The sequence below is a fragment of the Haplochromis burtoni genome, unplaced genomic scaffold, assembly GCF_018398535.1.
Source record: "Haplochromis burtoni strain Fernald_Lab_line unplaced genomic scaffold, NCSU_Asbu1 Contig_29, whole genome shotgun sequence".
NCBI classification, from domain to species: domain Eukaryota; kingdom Metazoa; phylum Chordata; class Actinopteri; order Cichliformes; family Cichlidae; genus Haplochromis; species Haplochromis burtoni.
Window position 1 is genome coordinate 2,195,438 of NW_024582390.1, and position 20,315 is coordinate 2,215,752.

Here is a 20,315-nt window from a genome sequence, read left to right on the forward strand (position 1 = left end):
ACTCAACAGGTGGGACAGGCTTTGCTGCCGACAATCATGCTGATGGTCAGTTAACGGGAATATGCTCTGTATTAACTTTCCGACATAATTTCAGGCAATTTTACGCTGATTATGAAACCATTAGAGAGGATTTGCATGCCTCTGTGCCAAGGCTAGAACTACCCCAATTGTCTGTTATGAGGTGTTTGAATTGCAGGGCAGTCATCTTATTGAAAGTCCCTCAAGAGTCTGCTTCCCACTCTCTGCAGAGCCTGGTTCCCATGGTCCTCAGCCAGTTGGCTTATAACAGATGCTGGCATCAGAGTCGTATTGTTATGGCTGAGGAGGGAAGGTTACTGGAGCCAGTGACCTGACAGACAGCACACACTGAGCTGGTGCTGATAATAAGGATAATGGTTTTGTCCTATTGAAAGGACCCAGTCCATGGTTCCAACAGGAAAGCCAGATTTTTAGCGGCTTGTGGGGTTCAGGACTCCATATGTGAGCCTACCGGATGGGTTCTGAAAGCCTTGGTGTAAAAATCTGGTGTGAGTAAGGGTCTTACTGCACATTAGCTTGTGTGTAGCCTTATGGGAGTGCCCTATTTTGTAACTACATTAGCAAAAAGTTTAAGAGTGCTACTGTGTTACATATAAGTCTCCATGAAACTCCATCCGTTGTCATGATTAATTGCAACTTATTTTTTGTTTAGCTCTTCCCTCACATGATTTACTTGCATGCTACCAAAACCTTCTGAAATGTGATTGCACAGATTTACTATCAGTGCAAATCAGAATGTTTCCTGTAGCAATAATCTCGTTTCTTGCTTTCAGAATCTGCATCTTCATATACAGATATCTGATTTTAGAGATTACTTTATCCCTAACCTGTTACACATACTTGTCTGTTTTGGTTTGGTGCGTTAAGACGTGCCAAAGCTGTCACTCAAACTGCTGGATAGCTTCCAGTCGACTTGTTTGCAGTTGCAAAGCGAAGGCCAATTGCAGGATTTTGTGACCGTAGCCATGTGATTTCCATCTACGTTTGAAAAGCTTAGCGACAGTTTGTGTCTGATGAATGTGGAAACTTTCAAGGAAGGAATCCCCTCTGCGTTATATATCAAGAGGAAGATTATGATGCGCATTGTGTGTGGAATTTACAGAAAACACATGCGAGACACTTTTGCATCTCAAAGCCATTAAAGTGGTTTTAGGGCATGTTGTGACATAATGACATAAAGCAGAAACGGTTACCCCCTTGAGCTCTTGGAACCTGAACAAAGCACAAATTGTTGCAGGCTGTTATGGAGTTGGTGCCACCCTGTGGGGTAGGCGCTCTGTTGAAGTTATCATAAGAACCTGCAAGAGTATTATACCAGCCTATTTTATGTTTACTCTTTAAAAGATGTGCATGTGTCAGACGCAACATAACATCATCATCAGGAAATATTCTGTCGCATTCTCAGTGCTGGGACGACAGATTATGTACACACCTTTTGGCAAAGTGGCAAAGCTGTGTAATTGCATTAGCTCAAGTTTCATAAAGGGAATGGCAGCTTGTGTATCAAATGACTTTCCTTACCATTTAATTGCCACATTTCCCCTCGGGTCATCTAATAAAACACTGCAGAATCACAGCCATTTATTTGGAGTTTGTCTTGTATTTCAGTAATGCTGTTGACATTTGCAGAATTTAATAGCCGTAAAAAATGCCCGGCGTTTCCTGCAGTATAAGTTGAAAGTCCAGGTGTGAGAGCGAGTATAGTGTGTATGTTTTCCCATATCTGAGCATGTGGTTAGGCTGTGTGTGTCTAAATCACGTGATTGTTTGGAGGTGCTTCTTGGTGCCAGCTGTTAGTGATTTACATTTTCAAGTTATTTTTGAGAACTCCAGAGATGCGGTGATAAAGAGAGAGAGGGTCATAAATATAAATCAAAAGAACATGTGTAAAACCAGCACAACACACTATTTGGAGTATTCACTTTATTTGTATTTCAAATGAATTTGATGATTATTTAGTTGACACTAGTTTAGAGTCTGTGGGAGGAATGTGCGATGACCTGTGTGCAATATCTCCTTTGCATGTGTGACTGGTGTCTGCAAATTGCACATAGTTGTGTGAGTTGTACTCTCATCTGTGTGCGGCTTGTTGCTCTCCTTCATTGTAGAGTGGGCTGGACCAGTCTGCAGCAAGCACCCGTGAAGGTTGCTGTAGACGAAGAAAGCAGGAAAGCCAAACTCGATGGTTTGTTAACAGTTTTACTGTGGCCATATGTCGCCATTGTGGAACGTGTGCTGTTTTGCACTTGCTTTTATGTTCTCCTGGTCTACATAAATACATTGGTTATGTTTGGAAGTATGGAAGTGTTTGGGTTCCCACAAACCGATGAGCCAGTCGTCAACAAAGAGCTGCTGTGTGCAAATGTTTTGTACCCAGACCAATTGTATTCCTGTCATAACAAGGACTTAGGAAAACAAATCTTATTTGGATCAGTGAGATGTCAGCGTTTACCCGTTTTTGGTAAAACGCACACCTGAAAAATCTCGTCATTTTGGAACCATATAGCCAGCTTACAGAATGGTAACCTGTCTCAAATGTTTATTGATATTTGTTTGTTCATTATTACTGTTTTATGAAAAATGAATGGAAATACAAAAGTACAAACACGGCGGTGAAGATCTGTCAATTTGTAATGCTTTTTTTTGTTTGGTGCACTGGCGCTTTGCTATAATTCTTTTTGTGACTCACTGATTGATAAAACCTTAATAGAGATGTGTTGCGTGGACTTCCTGTAGACTTTGCGCACTGCTTGTTAATGTTTTACTCTTACTCAAATACCAGTCTCTCACAGAAGTGAATACCAAACTTAGTCCAAGTAGCAACGATTTGGCTTTATTTATTTTTACTGCAGATTTTTATTTCCACATCACTGCTGCAGCAATTTATTATCAGAGTGATAAGAGAGTTTAGTCATTATTGAGAACAAGAGATGAGGATGGAAATTGACGCAACATTGTTACTCAGTGTGGAGTTACATCGGAGGTGGTCTAACCTGGGAGCGAAGAGCGGAAACCATGCCGGCTCATCCGTAAATTCATAGTACCTAGTGATCTTTATCTAAATTAGTGCTGTTTTATGCAAATTCACTGCATGGTCTTGCCTTACTCTGACATTCCCACGCCAGGTTTAGTTTCCAGACCCCGAAATGTAACTCCATATTCAGAGTACTCACTAGCCCATTAAACATGCCTTAACGCTTCTAGATCAATGGTTCATGGATAAAACCAAACAGGTTCACTCATTTTCACTGCTGACACAGGGATTAGGGGTATAACCGAACACAAAAGGCACTGTTTTTACTCCATTCTTACTAACTGTCCTACTTATTCACTGATGCTAAAGTCAGTTAAACACTGTTTATTGCCATTATGTAATCTCAGGTGATAGACAAAAGGACAAAAGGGGGTAAAACACGCTCTTGAGTTTGAAGCTTGGCACGCACCTGAACTTTCTGTTAATGAATGGTTACTTCAGCTGCTGTAATAGATAACGTTTTGTTTCTGCTAATTTTTTTTGTTTTTTTGTTTTGCCTGTTGGGAAAGATTTTCTTCTATTTTGAAGCTTCTCATGCCAGTCTTATAAGTAGATCAGATTTGTTATCTTTTTAAGTTTTGCACTAAGCCATTTGGCTCGTCATCCTCAATAAGAACCAAGCTTATTTTGCCCCAAGCTCGAACCTTGGATTTGCCGCGGCCTTTGATGAAATGATGATTTTCTACTGGCTAAAAGTAAACAAACAAAGGAGTACTGACCTTTTTTCTCATTGTTTAGTTTTGAAACGTTTTCCCATGATATTTGTTAAATTTGCTGAAATGATCAAGCCACATGATATTACTTACAAGCCATGTAGTAGTTGATGTGATGGTATTACTTTGCCCTATTATTATTATTATTATTATTATTAGAAATGTAGTCCTTCATTTCCTGTAGAAATGAAGAACTACATTTCTTTGTGTAGCTTCTTTGTGTTCTGGGAAAGTTTATGCATCGGAAAGATGATACTATAAACCACTGCTTTTTCTGATGCTCAAAGGCATTTCTTGACTACAGAAACTTGAATATTAGCTCTAATAACAGGAACATGAGAGCATTTAAGTCCATTTCAGCTACAGGGAGGTAGCAGGTTTGATTTCTAGTCCATTTCTTTGACACTGGTGTATCCTTAAGGCTGCTGCAACTTGTACACATGATTCATTCAGACTATGCAGACCTTTGAATCAAATGGTGACCAGAGTGCACTCATTGGTTTTGCTTCTGCTCTTTCTTTTCTCTCATAACTTGTTTGGCACAAATGGTGTCACCTCTTTGGGTTTCTCATTATTTTTGTATACTCATTTGTCATACTGGCTTTCAGAGTCCCAAGATGCATACATGCATACTGATTTGTTGACATTTGAAAGTTGTTTGATACCACATGCCCATTACAGAGACATAACTTGGTTTAACTTAGAATAGTTTTTGTGTATATTTGCCCTACTTGCCTGCTGGATACCATTTATGCTATTTCGAATCCCTGAACTAGATGGTCTTGACCATGTATTTGGTGTTACTATTTTTTGGAGCATGTTTAATGCTCACAAATTATATGTGCTCATGTATACTTAATGGTAAAGACCATCAGGCTAACAAAGCATGCTAGTAAGTGCTTAGTACTCCATTTTCTTCTCCAAATATTACCACCTTTAGCTCAGGAAAAACCTGGATAGCAGACCATATGATCACCTGTGTAATTTGTTTGTGGGTTAATCACAATGTTTAAGTCATCCATTAATATTTCAAGGTATTTCCCCCTAATTACAAGATGAAGGCCTGCTTCCTGTAGGCTGGTGCAGGGAAAAGGCTGAGCAGGAAACACTTGAGTCAAACCGGTAGAGAAGTGCCATAAAATATCTGTCCTTTTGTTATTTCTCTTCCAGTTGCTTTAGTGTGAATAACAACCTTTTGTTTACAGTGGCTGACACTCAGACTGCGCTTTCCTCTCTACCTACTTCCAGCACTTCCTCTTTCAAAGGTTTGTTAGCTAACTTGCCCCATTGTTTATGGACCCTTGAACTCACAGGCCAGGCTAGGCCTGTTTCCTGCACCCAGCGAATGGACAGCAAATAAAAGAGATAATTACGGATTTCACATGAGAATTTTGAAGTCTCACTAGTTTGCTTCTAGGCTAGCTTGTTTGATAAACCAGCTTGAAGGTCAGCCCAAAGTGAGAATTTCCATGTTGCTATGACAACAGGGTGGAAAACTGAGAGCAGTCAGTCATGTAGAATCAGTTGATGAAGAGAGCTGGCAGGGCATATCAACAGGAAAGAGATGAACGCATGGGGTGGAAAATAGCTGTTTGCTCCAATGCTGGAAGCTCATCTGAGCTTGAGGGTGCACTCTCTATTGTTTGCCACTTAATAAAGTGCAAAGCAGGCTAACTCACCAGCATCAGTGTTTGTTAAATGTTCCCCCACCAGATGTAATCAGGACAAACAATCCCCTTTCTGTTCTCTATATAGGCATCTTCTCAGATGACTATGGTATAGCGAGCTGGCCCCATTAACCACATGTCACGTCGGCATTGTGCAGGTGTGAATCTTTCCTGTTTCGTAACCTGTCTGGATTTGAACTGTGTCACATTGGGAATGTCCTGGAAAACAAATATATGGATAACCCGAGGCTCCTTTTAACCCACCCAGGCTCCAATTTCTTTTTTTTCTAAAAGGGAAGCTGCCTTGACATTATACCGCAGATTGGAGTCAGTTTTATTTTTGCCTTGAGCTTTTACAGAGTAACAGACAGCTCTCGTGTGAAGGTCTTCGTGCTGACATGTATGTTTGGTTAAAATGCTAGCAGTGGGAAAATCATGATGCGGTCTTTCGTGTGTATCCCTTTAGATGGTCTGTTGGAACTTTATGACAATTTGCCTCAAATAAACAAGAGCAGCAGCAAATTAACTGCTTTTTCACTGGGTAAATGTTGTTTCTGCAGACCCTTGAGCCTTGATGGCACTTGCACTGCTCTGTTTTAATTTTGAGAGGCCCCTAGTAAGGGGCCATGCTAATATACAAACACAGCTTTGTGCACTGGGATGAACCAGACCTTGAAGGCTTAAAGAATATTGATTCCCATCGCTCTGCGTAGCATGCGGTTCGTGCTTCTTCTCTGAGGGGACTGTCTTACAAATGTCAAATTTATAGCCCTGCTATTCTGATCGAAATACTTCTGCTGTCGTGGGGATTAAGCTTTGATTTCATTAACCTTTTTCAGGATTCCCCACAACCAGTGCCAATAAAAACAATGCAAGGCTTAGGCGGCATTAACACAAAATGTTGTTCGTGATTATCCAGAAGACTTAATGAAGACACTTAGTTTGTTATGAAAATCATCCTACTTTGTCTGGTTTTTTTTACATTTTGATCTATAACAGTGTATTCACCGGTCACCTTAGTAGGTACACCCCGTAAGTACTAGGTTGGGCCTTCAGAGTAGCCTTAAGCTTTCATGGCAGAGCACAGTTGCTGCACATCCATGATGAGAATCTCCTGTTCCACCGCATCCTAAAGGTGCTCTACTGGATTGAACTCTGCTGTCTGTGGAGGCTATTTGAGTCCAGTGAACTCATTGTCATGTTCAAGAAAACATTTGGAGATAATTAGAGCTTTGTGACATGATGTGCTTTCCTGTTTGAAGCAGCCTTCAGAACATGGGCACACTGTGGTCTTAAAGGGATGAGCATGATCAGTAACAATATTCATTTACCCCCCCTACTCCTAACCAGGGCCAACACCAACACCAGCAGCAGCCTGAGCTGTTGATACAAGGCGGGATGGATCCGTGCTTTCTTGCTGCCAAATTCTGACCATCTGAATGCTGCAGTGGAAATTTAGACTAATCAGACAAGGCAATGTTTTCACTATCTTATGTTGTTCAATTCTTGTGAATATGTGTGAATTGTAGCCTCAGTTTCAGTGTTCTTAGCTGAACATTTGCTTTAAGATGTGGACTTCTGCTGCTTCAGGGTTTGAAGTGTTGTGCGGAGCTATGCTCTTCTGCATAGCTTAGTTGTAAAGACTGGTTAGTTGAGTTACTGTTGCCTTCCTATTAGCTCAAAGCGTTTTGTCCCTTTCTCCTTTAACCTCTGACATCAGTAAGGCATTTTTCTCCCAGAGAACTGCTTCTTTGTTTTTCAGTGTTTTCGTGGAAAAAATCCCAGTAGATGAGCAGTGTCTGAAATACTCACTCCACTCCATCTGGCACTGATATCATGTCACTTAAATCACCTTTCATCCAATGGTGGAACTTCCCAGTAAATATGGTCATCTTGACTGTATTTACAGTTTGTATCAGTTTCATTGCAGTAAGTCAAATTCATCGAGTTCTTGCCTCATGATTGGACGATTACCTGCCCGCATTTATCAATGAACATGTGAACTGGCCAGTGAGTGTAGATCTAATTGGCACCAATATCATTTTAAGGTTTTTCATTTTTTATGCTTTGGGGAGTTTAAACAAAGCAGTGTTTGTAACACAGTACTTTAGTTTACCAGATGTTGTTCCGTGACCACCTGTGGCTGTTGCAACCTTGTGTCATAATTGTGTTGGGTTGGCTAGAGTGTATCTATGCCAGTGTCTCGAATCACTCTCCATTACACTGTATGCAGCAATCTTTCTACGTTTTCCCTTCCCGGAGCTAAAATGCTCACGGACTTTTAATAATGCTGTCATCATTGTGCTTTTATTTAAGCTGTCATTACGACAGTGATGACACATGGTTGGCTTTCTTTCAAGTAATATGTACATTGTAACTCCGCACCTGATGCAAACAGCTGATAGACGCATAGCTCAGAATTAGGAATGATTAACTGTATACGATGCCTGAAGAGGTGAACCTCATTCTCTCACTGGGTGCTGACTTTGTGTGTGTGTGTTTGTGTCCAGTGGCTGTGATGGGGGGGATGGAAGGAATTTGTCATGTTGGCTTTTAGAGTTTTAAGAGGGCGTTTCTCATTTCCTTTGGGTTCACCTGCGTAATGTTTATTGTTACTGTGGCGATGAGCAGCGAGCTCCCACACAGAAACTACCAACTCCTCCTAATTTTGCACTGTGATGTCATGAACTGCAATATCTCTGCCTCTACACATGCGTGAAGTGTTTCCAGCTGGGCGTCGTGGAGTCGATTGTTTTAACCGATGCATGAAACTATACATTTTTAGACATAAGTTGTAACGGCCGCCGTTTTCTTTGTGAGTATTTATTACACGGCGTGCTGCGGGGAAAAGCCTGTTCTAACGTTTGAGTCTAAGGTTTATTTTTTTAGCACCTGGCGGCTCTTTTTTTTTTTTTTTTAAACTTCTCATCCGTAAATAATCTGCTCTTTCACGTGATTCAGTTTATTTTGAAAAGTCTCAACAGGATCCTGAGCTTTATTGTGAAAGGTTTATGTGGAACATAAACAAGCGGACACGCGAAGGTGTTACCCTCGCTGTTGCTAAAGACAACGCATAAAAACAGGCGCTTGTCCGTCAGTAGTGTGGTTATATAAAATATAAGAGAAAGAGAGAACTTTAAGAAATTAATATAGCCACTACAGTGACCATCAGAACAATGAAAAAATATTGTCGTAAACAGTTTATTTTGCGACACCACGAAACAAACGATAGCGTAAAATGAAACGATAGATGTTTTTATATCGTCATCCGATATATATCGTTATATCGAACAGCCCTAGTGTGCACATGTCTTATACTATGACAAATCAGGTGCATTTCTTGTTAAGGTTTGTTTTTGGGTATAAAAAGGTAAAGGATTAAAAAAACAAAATAAAAAAATGGTGTATAGGGGAGAAAAGGTTGATTCAGAAGCCTCTTTCAATAAGCAGTAAGAGGACCTAGATTTGTGAAGCCTGGCCTCTGGGTTAAGAACTATGTTTTGTTTGCACATGGCATATCCTTATTTGGTTGAAACCATTCTTTTCTCTTCTTTGGAAAGATTGCTCTGCTGCTATTAATACAGTACTGTAGGAGCCTGTAATGTGTTCAGAGGGATGGTAACCAAAAATCCCACACAATTAACTGTTCTAGGCAACGCTGTGTTATGAATGTTTTTACTGTTGTCCAGCTACGTAAAGACTATAAATAATCGCAAAGTAAGCAAGAACATCCAGGCCAGACCTTGAGTTCATGTTATACCGTTTAACTCTAAGGTTTCAAAATGAACACAGGGTTGGGAGGAACCATGGATATCAGTTGTAAACACCCAAGTGCAGCCCCGTAGCGTCGATTGCATGTGGAATTCAGGACATTCGACCGACTGTTTTCCTGCATAACAAGATAGCAGAACTTGTCCTTTTCTGTTTAAATATTAGAGCATTCTTTCCATGCTCCCCTCCACTGATGACCTGCAGGAGTGGGAGTGCTGTGGGAACACTCCCGGGCGAGTGCCAGCTAAACAGATAGAAATGCAGATATACAGTACACTGTTTTGCCATTGCTGTGTTCCAAGCTTGAGGACACATTTGGCCTGTTTTTTTTGCTTAATTCTTGATTAAAAACAACAAAAAAGGCATCGTGTGTTTAATCTGTTTTCTTATTTGCACATGAATACAGAAAACTGCCTCTGTTTTGTTAGACTGACAATGGATGCATCTCAGTTATCCTGTTGTGACTGTGGGTTAATGAATGTTTTTATTTGCTTTAACCCCAGGGGCTCTGCAGAAAGGATTCCAGGAATCTTGCCATGTTCAAGGCAGTGCTGAAGAAGAACAGAGATGGAGGCAAGGGGAGCAAGAAGGATTCAGGTATGTGTAAAATCTGGAAGAAAAACAGCTAGGATCCAGGAATCAGATACCCCAAACACCAAGACACTAAAGCTACATTCAGAGTTTATAAATTCATTCCTGACTAAGCTTTATGAAGTACCCTTCACAGATGGCCTTCTAGTTAAAGATTGAGAATGTGATAACCGAAGTGAGTTAAGTGAGCTGAAGAGAACAGAAGAGAAAGCTAAATCTGAAGTGTGCTCTTGGCAAATATACAAAACTGATGGTGGGGGGAAAAAAATCACTTTTTCCATTTGACCTATAAAAAAAACAAAACAAACCAGTGCTTCATTTCTAGCTATCTGTAAACACTGTTGCCATAACTAGAATGGTACTTGAGGAAAAACCTAAGATGTGCACTTGAACTTTAAAGCTCTTCCTGTACTTGTCCTCTATGCGGGGAGTTTTCCAGTTTTGGTAAAAGATGGTGTGGGAAGAAATGACAGCTATATGATCTCACACATTGTAGGTCACTGGTGACACAGTGCGCCATAGGCGGAAATCACGCAGCCATTGCTACATCTCTAACTGTGAGATCAGAGCAGGATACCTTCTTTCTTTCTATCTTTGATTTGACTGGAGATGCAATGTGACCGTTGTGTCATAACAGATGTTTCACTTTGGAAGCTTGCATCGGGCCTTTCCAAAATGACTAATCATGAGTCAGTCTTAGCAATACATTGTTTACTTGTACGTGCAATGGCCTTCTCCAAAGACGTGTCTTGAAATAGCAGGTTGACCATTTATGCTTATACTGCACCTACCAGCCTAGACCTGCTGTAGCACCTGAGGGCTTGCCTCAGAAGTCTGGTTCAAACAGTCTACAGTGTGCACGGTAGATGTCTCATAGCTCCATCTATCGTGCTCTATCATCCTTTGTCTGATGTGATTGTTTCACTCAACAGCCGGTGTTAAAATTAAAGAGGAAACTGTGACTTTCTTTCCACAGACACACACACAATATCACCACATCACCTCGACTGCTTTCCAGTACATTAAGGGATTGAGATCTGAGCACTGCAGCCTTGTATACATTTTCCTTAATGAAGGTGTTGCAACCTGTCTAGCCTGTATGAATCACTCAGATAGCGTAGTTTTCTTGTTATTCCACACTTAAACACAGAAGTTACTGGGTGTGTGAAGACCAAGAGCAGCAGAGTTTTATGGCGGGATAGAAGTCTTTATCCCCAGCCTCACTTTCCCAGTTGGAACCCATCCATCAAGCTGAAGTGGCTCTGCCTCCTTTTCTCATGCTGGGACAATAAAAGTCTTGCCACTCCTTTCTGTTGTTTAGGGCTCTTATGGTTGAGAGGTCAGCTACAACTGCTACCTTTGCTCCACTGTTGTGCCTGCATGGGGCCTGTATATCTGTTATATATCTTTATTTTCTGGGCTTTAACAGTTTATTTAGTTACTTGACCTCAATGAAATGTAGTTAATGTCATAAAAAGTTGCTGGCAGATCATCTCTTTATAATCTTGCCCTTCCTGGGACTTAAAATGTAGTTAGGAATACATAAAACCTGATGATTGGATACACTACGCATTATGTACATGCATTTTTTAAATGATTATTTATTAGTCTTATAAGTCTGGGTTTTTTTTCTGGCCCTCTAAGTGTCCTTAGAGGCTGGACTCTACAGACTTTCCTTTCTTCAGAAGATCCAGAAGGACAAAATGTCTGTAAAATGTGCTCAGCAGCATATAATGGAAATAAGTGGGAGGAACGACCTTGATAATCGTATAATTGCACGAGAGCTCAGCATATGTTGGTCATGCCTTGGTGGCTATGGACTGGAGGCGACTTTAAAACAGTAAAGGAAACTTGGCCCCCATGCCAGATACCACTACAGTCATTAGCTCTCCTTTGGGATCTCCCCATTGCCAAGACCACAAAAACACACAGCTTGCTAATTTAGTCTCTCCATCTTGTGCTCCTCCTAGGTCCTTCCTCCTTCGTTTCCTCCTCCTTCCCACTTGCCTCTCCTGTAGTCAATCTGCAAGGAATCTGTTTGAAATTGACCATGTGAATCCCTTTTAAGTACTTTTTTATGGTCTGCCATTCCATGAGTGGGCACTAGTTTGCTGTGGTTAGTTGCCTTTTGATGTTCTCATTTTCTGAGAGCTGGGTAATTGTAGCAGGGACATGCTGTGTATAGGAATCACTACGGTCGATATTTGGGACACTGGGAAAATTATTGCATTATAAAGATTAAAATGTTGTTGTAGCTGGTGTTTGCTGGGAGGGTGCATCCCTCTATTTAAAGATCAGGTTGGTAGAAATAATGATGCTGTCTCGCCATGACACGAGTTTATATGAAATTGCTCTGCTTTGTTCTTTAATTTTTAATATAACAGCAGTCGGACTTAACAAAAATGAATAAGGAGAGTTATGTTCTCAAGATGCTGTTGCACAGTGGTGACTTTCCTTTGGGTGAGTTCCTTGGAGACAACTTTTTGTCTTAGTTGGAGTTCAGTCAAGTAATTAATCAGCTGGTTTTCTTTAGCAGCCTGTAAAGTACATAGTTTGTCACCATGTTTTTTAGATCATACCAAGGACCTTTGTTAAGACATGTGAGTCTACATTTTTCCACCAAGATTTAATGCTTTTTCTGGCAAACTGGCCTCAGTGGCCCATTTCTTTACTGGGGCCTCTGTGAAGGGTAGCTTTCTCCTTTTGAAGCCTTACTGTACTGAGAGGAGTAAATAGTTGCTTTCTTCACATCAGTTCGTGCTGATATATCCAGGAAAATTGCATTTTTGGCTCGGCTTTAATTGCTGAGTGTGACCGTGTGTTACCGTAATACCTGAATGAATGCCCACTTACTTAGGCTTACTGCTCCATGTGCTGCTTGAAGCAGCTGCCACACAGTTGTCTGTCTGTTGTGGGTGATGTAGTGTTAATCTCACTAGCTGTCCACTCTTTGAGGTAACAGTTTCAACTGTTTATTCCTCCGACTCCCGACACATTCACCAGCCTTGTACACACAACGAATATGCAGTTACCAGCAGTTGCCAGGACTTTTCTCCCTTTGTTTGTCAGTATAGTGACAGAAGCCACACATGCACCTGGCTGGACCGGGAGGAGCTACTCTGTTGTTGACCTGAGACCTGGGGTCAACCCCTGCTTTATGTCCCCACAGATAATGGCCAGCCACTTGCCCTAGTTTGCAAATATTAGGAGGAATTGTGGGTCTAATCATTTAAATGTGAAGGAAAAGCAAACCCCAGATGTGGTTCTATTTTCCAGTTAAACCAATATACGAAAATGACTACGTCCCCCATAAAACGTGACCACTTTGTTCTTTTTTTATTTTATTTTATTTTTTTCAAGGGATATCAAGGGAATATTTGGTCACATTACTTTTATTATCAAGGTCTGATACGGCATAGAACGTGTTGGCTCTTCAAACACATGACGATAAGCAGCTTTACACAACAACAAAAATTTGTCACCGGTTCAGTGACTTGCAAAGTTTCTAAGTCTTTTAATTCCATTTCAAAGCGATTCACGGCCTGAGCAGACTCTTTGAATTTCAGGAAGATTAAGTGAAAAATTTATGGAATCTAAGTGATGTAAAAGACCCGCATTCAAAGTACTGGTCATTCTGTGTGTGTGTGTGTGTGTTTGAGAGAGAGAAAGAGAGGGCATTAAGAACTTTGTTGCCTCAGCTGTGGCGGAGAATGGTACGTGCTGTCTCTGCACTTTCTGTGCGCTTCTTGGGTGTTTTGACATAAAACAGTGATTTGTTGCTAAAGGTCAGACAACAGCAAATTGGTTAACAAAGCAGAATTTTTGTTTAGGTGGCTTTCTGATTTTTAAATACTGCTGTGATGATGGAATAGATTAAATCTTTTAAGGCAGGTGCCAGAAAAGCGAATCGATCGTACTTTAGGGGAAGAGTTTTTTGGTTTGTTATGTTGTAAAATCTCACATCTATTGTGAATTTTATTGCAAGCTCTGCTCTGCATACTTGTGTATCACCTCTCTGTTGAGGTACAGTGTTAGAAGAACAGCCGGCATTGCAGAGATTCCAGGGAGTTCTCTCTGTTACAGCTGCCCCATTAGGATTATCTTACCGTTAGGGGAAGACTTTCCTCTGTAAACAATAACCACAGGTGGCTGAGTTATTTGTCCAAACATAAAGGAGCTTTTGATATAAGGTTCTTCATTCAAACAAAGGCAGCTTTTTTTTTTTTTGTTAAAGGGAGGGAAATATAAAATCCCGCTTGGTTGTATGTTATCTTTGCTCTGAGATGGCGTCGGTTCAGAATGAAAACACTCAAACAGACTTGCTTTCGCCCCACAATTTTGTTTCATTGTCTGGTTGCAGAGGATGTGTGTGTGATGTCGATGCGTGAGGCCCAGGTTCTGAGGCCTTTGTTCTTTGCTGCTTCGGGTGCAGTCTTCATGTGCGAGTTTAGGATCACAGTAAATTCTTTCACCGTCTCGTGATGTCTAACACTCCACTCAGACATTAACAAACACCACTAGGTGCAGAATCTGCCACAAGTTCCAGGACCTCACTGTCTGTATTTTTCTCACTGAACAGCTGGGTGGCAGGCTCTTCTCTATACATGTTATCCGCAGACATTTGGAGAAACGCTACCTGCTTGGCCTGTGGTTGTGAGAAAACTTAAAGAAAACCTCTGTGAGTATATGTAGCTACAGGAAGTGTAGTTTCCAGAGCTCATTCGCTGTGTGACCATTACAGAACAACCACTTAACAACCAGAAAATAAATGAGTGTCAAACAATTTGAAAATACTTTGTTAATATCCTTGGATTTACCCATCATATGTAAAGCTCAGAACATTACCATTGTCTCTTTTGTCATAACCTCTTGATTTTACCACTTAAAAGAAAAACTCTTCCAGGTATGAGGCTCTAGATTGCCTATAGTGATAACCTTCAGCTTTTGTCTGAATAATCTGTGATAAATAGGCTTTTAAAATCACCTCTACAGTTGTGTTTGAATTCGTCTCTAATGTCTTTTTTTTATTTCAAAGAGAACTGGTGATAGGTGTGAAATGGGTTTTTGTTTCCCATTTTGCTCCCGGTCATGTTTATGTAGTTTTTCATGTCCAGGCAGTTGCGGTAGGACCTGAAATGGTGGAGAAAGAATGCACCTGATTTACAAAGGAGACCATTCAGTGCACAGACCTACACGGCTATCAAAGCACTGCACAGCCAGCAGGCAACGATTAGCAGGGCGTAGCTCAAACCACATCTTTCACTTAGACACACACTCATGTGCAAATGCACAAACACCCAAACACACATGCAGACTTGGATGCCCACAAACCTCAGGTGTATCCACATTAGACACTCCCTGTCTTTCCTTCTGAAAAGCAAAATATGGAGTCCAGGGAAAAGCAGTGAGCCTGGTTGGCCCACCTCGAGGTTACTTTTTGCTACAACAAACATTAGGAGCAGGACATTTCGCGTCACATAATGAAGGACTTTTAAGAGTGATGGTTGTAATCATTTTTGATCACATTCCATATATATAGATTTTGGATTGTCAAGCTATTTTTGATTGTTGAAGCTGGCTAGCATTTTCCAGGAAAAGCACATATTAACAACCTGTACTTCAATGACAACCTCAAGTCTGTTGCTTCTCTTTTTTCCTTGCCCTGACACTGAAATGCACGAAATGTAACATTTTTTTTTAAAGACCAAAAAAAGAAAGCTCTCACCTGCTTCTGCTTTACAATGACATTTTCTCGTAGATCCTCATTAATCCTATCACTGTTTATTTGAAATTACTATAAGTAATAAACTGTTGTGGTGCACATGTGACTGTGGTCAGAAGAAAGACTTCTAGGAACAGCTGGAAGACACAAACTAAGTTCAGGTTATATTAACAGCTAAACAACTGTTATCCTAAACCTGTATTAAAAAAGTTTTTTTTCAGCATATAAAGATCCAAATCGGAGGCACAGACAGTCATAGTCCCATGGATGTCTACCCATGCTAATTGCGCCAAGTTTAAAGTGATAAGAGGTCACGGTAGTATGGCCTTTGTGACTTTTACGTTCATTCGTTCACAGCTTTTCTCTGAAAGAGGATACAGACTCAGTCATCATCAAAAAAAAACACGGTGACAACCTCCAGACTGCTCCACTGACGACTTCAAAATATGACTTCCCAAACTAAGGGGGCGAATTGCCCCCCCCCCCCCCTATCCCACTCTCTTTCTGCTCACTCCTCACCCTTCACCCATCAGTCGGCAAACAGTTTTTTCTACTTCAAAGACTAGAAAAAACAGTTTATCAGTTAACGTGCCCGCGTGTTTTCACATGGTCTTTGAAGAGGTGATAGTGGCTGTCATGACAGTTCATTGGCTGGAGAGGTCAGCGGGCCACAGGTTTTTCTAATTACAGCGTGACCTTCCTGGGCAGACACATTCCTTCTGTCTGATTTCTTTTTTTTCCTCTCCTCCGTTTTGCTTTCATACCTTCCTCAGCCATTGTCTGTGATTTAAATAAGTACCTAAAGTGTTCCTTTTATGCAGTAGATGATCATGTCACCCATAGGAGATACTACAAAGTGCCAGCTGTTCGTTGCTTCGCTTTGATATTTTTCCCAAGCGTTTTGAGGGTTGGGTTCCTTCTCATCTGCTGCCATCTCTTTGCAGACACCAGCCCATGCTGTCACAGTGTCTGACTCTCAGAAAAGTCTGTGTGGGTGTCTGTTGAGAACTCTGTTCAGTCCTGGGCTCGGCGCCCCCCTTTCTTTCTCTTTAAACCTACTTTGCTCTGCGCTGCTCTGTTCTGCATTTCTGAACACAGACTTTTTTTTTTCTTTCCTTTTTTGTAATTGTGCCTGCAGATGAATGTCTTGCCATCCTTAGCTCAGGAGGGTTTGCAGCAGCCTGAACTAATGACCTTGGTTCCTTTGTGCCCACCCTCAAAGGAACAGAGGATAACTGCTTCAAGTAGGAGCAGTTTGCATTGAGTGCTTCCTTTTCACATTTAAAAAGTCTTCTAATAAATGTGTTATTTTTGGATCGGTTTTTATTTGAAAACTCTGTCTGCTCAGAATTTGCTCAAAACTGACAAAAGCATAGAATTGAATTTGGAAGTATATGCAGTTGAAGATCATCCTAAAAAAGCACTGCTTGGTGCCCAAATGGTTTATCTACTTTTAAATATATTATTAATCTTTAAAATAAATGTGCTTGTTGAAAAGTTCCTTCTGTTCTGAGAATGAATTGAGGCAAGATTGATTGAAGCTAAATTTGCACAGATTTCCCACTGACAGTGAAGAGTACAAAGCTGCAAGCTTTTCGCTGGTCCTTGTTTGCTTATGGGATTAGGCTCTTTGCGAGGATTTGGTGAACAGCCTTTGTGCCGCATCCTTGTCCATTTAACATTACCGAACAGGCTGTTGTCCAGAGGTTACTGGTGTTCTCATGACCTCACCTGGCCCCAGATGAAGCTGTGCCTAATGGTCTGTGCTAATGGCAAGCTAAATCTGTTGTTAAACCACATCTCCATGGCAACCTAGGTCTCCAGACCACATTTTGCACTTGTGTCTGAAAATAAACCCCACTTTTGTCTCAGAGTAGCTTCTTAATATTTCTAACAGATAAAAGTGAGAAATTGTAGGTTTTTGCAGAAGTATCAGGGTGGAAAAAGATGTACATCTGTAAAGTCATGTCCATCCCTCATCAGTCAGCATTGTAATTCAACCACATTGCAGCGGTGTGGCTCCCCGAGCTCTGTTCACAGTATTAAAATGATTGATCATAGCTTAGATGCGTGTGCTAGGCTTGTCCATCTGTCCTATGTGACAGCTGTTTCCGCGAGTTGGAGAAGATGCCATTGCAATTAACCCCCATGTAAAACCCGTGCAAGAAGTTTTTATGGTATTACTGTGGAAAGATTAATGGGTCAGTTGCTCAGCAGCACCGCAAATCAACCCTTTTTAATTGCATCAATAAAACCCCCCCCCAAAAAAACCTTCTGTACCTAGACCAGGGGTCGGCAACCTGCGGCTCTTTAGTCCTTATACTGCAGCTCGGCATGGTTTGGGAAAATAAATTAGAAGTATTTAGCTGAAGTGTATTTTATTTATGTTCATTCTTTTTTTTTTTTTTAACTTGTACTTCTAAATTGGAAGATTATTGTGATATTGAAATGAAAAAATAATAAAATATAATTTTATTTTTATATCGCTCTAAATAAGCGTCACACTCGCGGAAGCCGGTGTACCGTACATTTATCGAGACTTTCAACCCCAGGTAGGCCAATTATGGATCTTCGGATCCACATTATGTCAGCAGCTGTTCTCAACCGTGAACTATGTTAAAAACAAACACCGCTCACGCCTCACAGATGACAGCTTACAGTCCTGCATAAAGATGAAAGTGACTTCGTACAGCCCCGATTTGCAGACGCTGTGCGCAGAGGTTCAGGAGCAGAAGTCCCATTGTAAACCTATCACGGCAGACCCGACAATGTTTGCATGAACATGCTTTTCAGCATCTCTTTATTGACCACTTTTCATACACGGTTGCTGTACGCATACAGCCGGCTGTAACTTTTCAGCTCACAGCCCGACATATACCACCAACAACAGCATAGATGGCACAGACGTTAAGGCGGCGAGGCGTGATTGTGGGTGCCGCTCAGGTGCATCCGCCTCCCCTGCAGCGTCGCTGCAGACGACATCCCGCCACACACCTTAAATTAACCTGGTAAAATACATATTTAGGCAGAATTTTGCAAATATATATTTTTCATTTTTTTGTTAGCAGCATAGTGCTTTTTTTCCAATTATTTTTTTTTAAAAGTCAGGTCAAGGCTCCAAAAGCCCAAAGGCGATATAAGGGTGGTAGCTCACAACAGTTTTTATTTGCTACATGGATCATTTTAGTTCAGCTGGGTGTCTTTTTGTTATATTTCTTTAAGAGTTCAAAATGTGTTAATTACATAAATAAAATGTAACTTTCTCTGTAGCACTTTCATAAGCAACACACCTTAGTTGTTCACACAAAGCATAAAGGTAAAAAACAATATATACAGTGTTAACTTAATTTTAGATGTCAAAAAATATTTGTGGCTCCCAGTGTTTTCTTTTGCGTGGAAACCGGGTCCAAATGGCTCTTTGGGTCTTAAAGGTTGCTGACCCCTGACCTAGACCATTGACCAGAGAGAAACATAAGAACACTAAAGTCCACCAAAGAAAATCTCAGTAGACTGAAATTGTCTATAATTATTAACCAGTTAGTTGTGTGTAGCACAGACTACATTACCTTGATATTCTACATTTTGTTAGGTACACTATCTGCTTGCCTTGTTGGCCTAAATTGATATTAGACATTAAAAGCTTGTATTTTCAGCATAATAAATTATTTTTAAATTGTTGTTTTATGCTGAAATAATGTCAGCTTTGTTGGTTTTTCAAGTTCAAACACACCAATCTTCTTCTTTTATATGATGCCAATTAGTTTGAAGCCAATGTAATGTAAAATTAAACATTAAACTTAGACTCTTAACAGAGTTTCTGAGTATGGTGGACCCCAAAGTTGCAAAAAGGCCGGGGAGTTCATAAAATGCTTTCTTTTTTCCCCCTAAAGGTGGTCTTTTCCTACTACTGCCAAAGATATCGGCTCAGTCTTACACAGCTATCGATTTAGACCTTTTCTGATCAGTGAGAATTTTTTTCAGGTGAGAGTCTATTGACCAAACAATTGACTGGTCGACCCTGACGCTACAGCTATATTCTTTACAAGTCCTTCGCTGCACCTATTGAATATAAATAATTCATTAAGAATGCACCCCTTGCTGGGTTAGTGCCACTCAAGTAAAAAAATTTAAAGCACAGAAAACAACTTACTCCCTAATGTTCACTCAAAAGGCTGATTAGTGTCATACAAGGATGGATAGGAGGCGAGAGGGATATTTACCCTGTAGTCTGGCAGTGAACAGTGTCCCACTTGTCTAGTCTGGGTACTGAGGAGGCCTGCAGAGAGACATTCAAACATGATTCTACCAGCATGAATATCAATAACTCTCCAGCCAAGACTGTCAACAGTGGATGTGCCATAATTTATTCTAAAGCTCTTATGAAATGAGGTCAAACCCTCGACAACTCAGCATGGACACTGGGCTCATTTGGATTTCCATGGATGGTAAAACATTTGCGTTTGTGTCATGTACATCTTTTGTTTTCTTTTTCTTTTGTCTTTTGGCTGCATTATGCTAATCTGAAAGAGTGTAATTATTTTTTTTCTTTGTAGGAAACGCAACCAGCTGGAGCACCTGTGAAATAGATTGGTAGCGTCCTTCTGCATTCTGTCTGTCTAATTAGAAAACTGCAAGTGGTTCCGTTGTTGTTCTTGGCAACACGATATGTTTCACATCGCAGGATTTAGGTTTGACTTAAATACCCTTTTATTTTCTATGTGCTACCAGAGGTCCTCAAAGATTCTCTGTACGTTCTTTTTAACTCAAAAACACTTCTG

General features: G+C 40.7%; 1 protein-coding gene across 4 annotated transcripts in view; it reads left to right on the forward strand.

The window, feature by feature from the left end:
* Window positions 1-20,315, forward strand: part of tanc1b (tetratricopeptide repeat, ankyrin repeat and coiled-coil containing 1b) — a 123,520-nt gene that overhangs the window by 2,326 nt on the left and 100,879 nt on the right. For all 4 annotated transcript variants that reach the window (XM_005918228.3, XM_005918226.3, XM_005918227.3 and 1 more), the window contains exon 2: window positions 9,728-9,821. In XM_005918228.3, coding sequence (XP_005918290.1) covers window positions 9,761-9,821 — 61 coding nt within the window. In that variant the 5' untranslated portion in view covers window positions 9,728-9,760. The remainder of the gene's footprint in view (window positions 1-9,727; window positions 9,822-20,315) is intronic.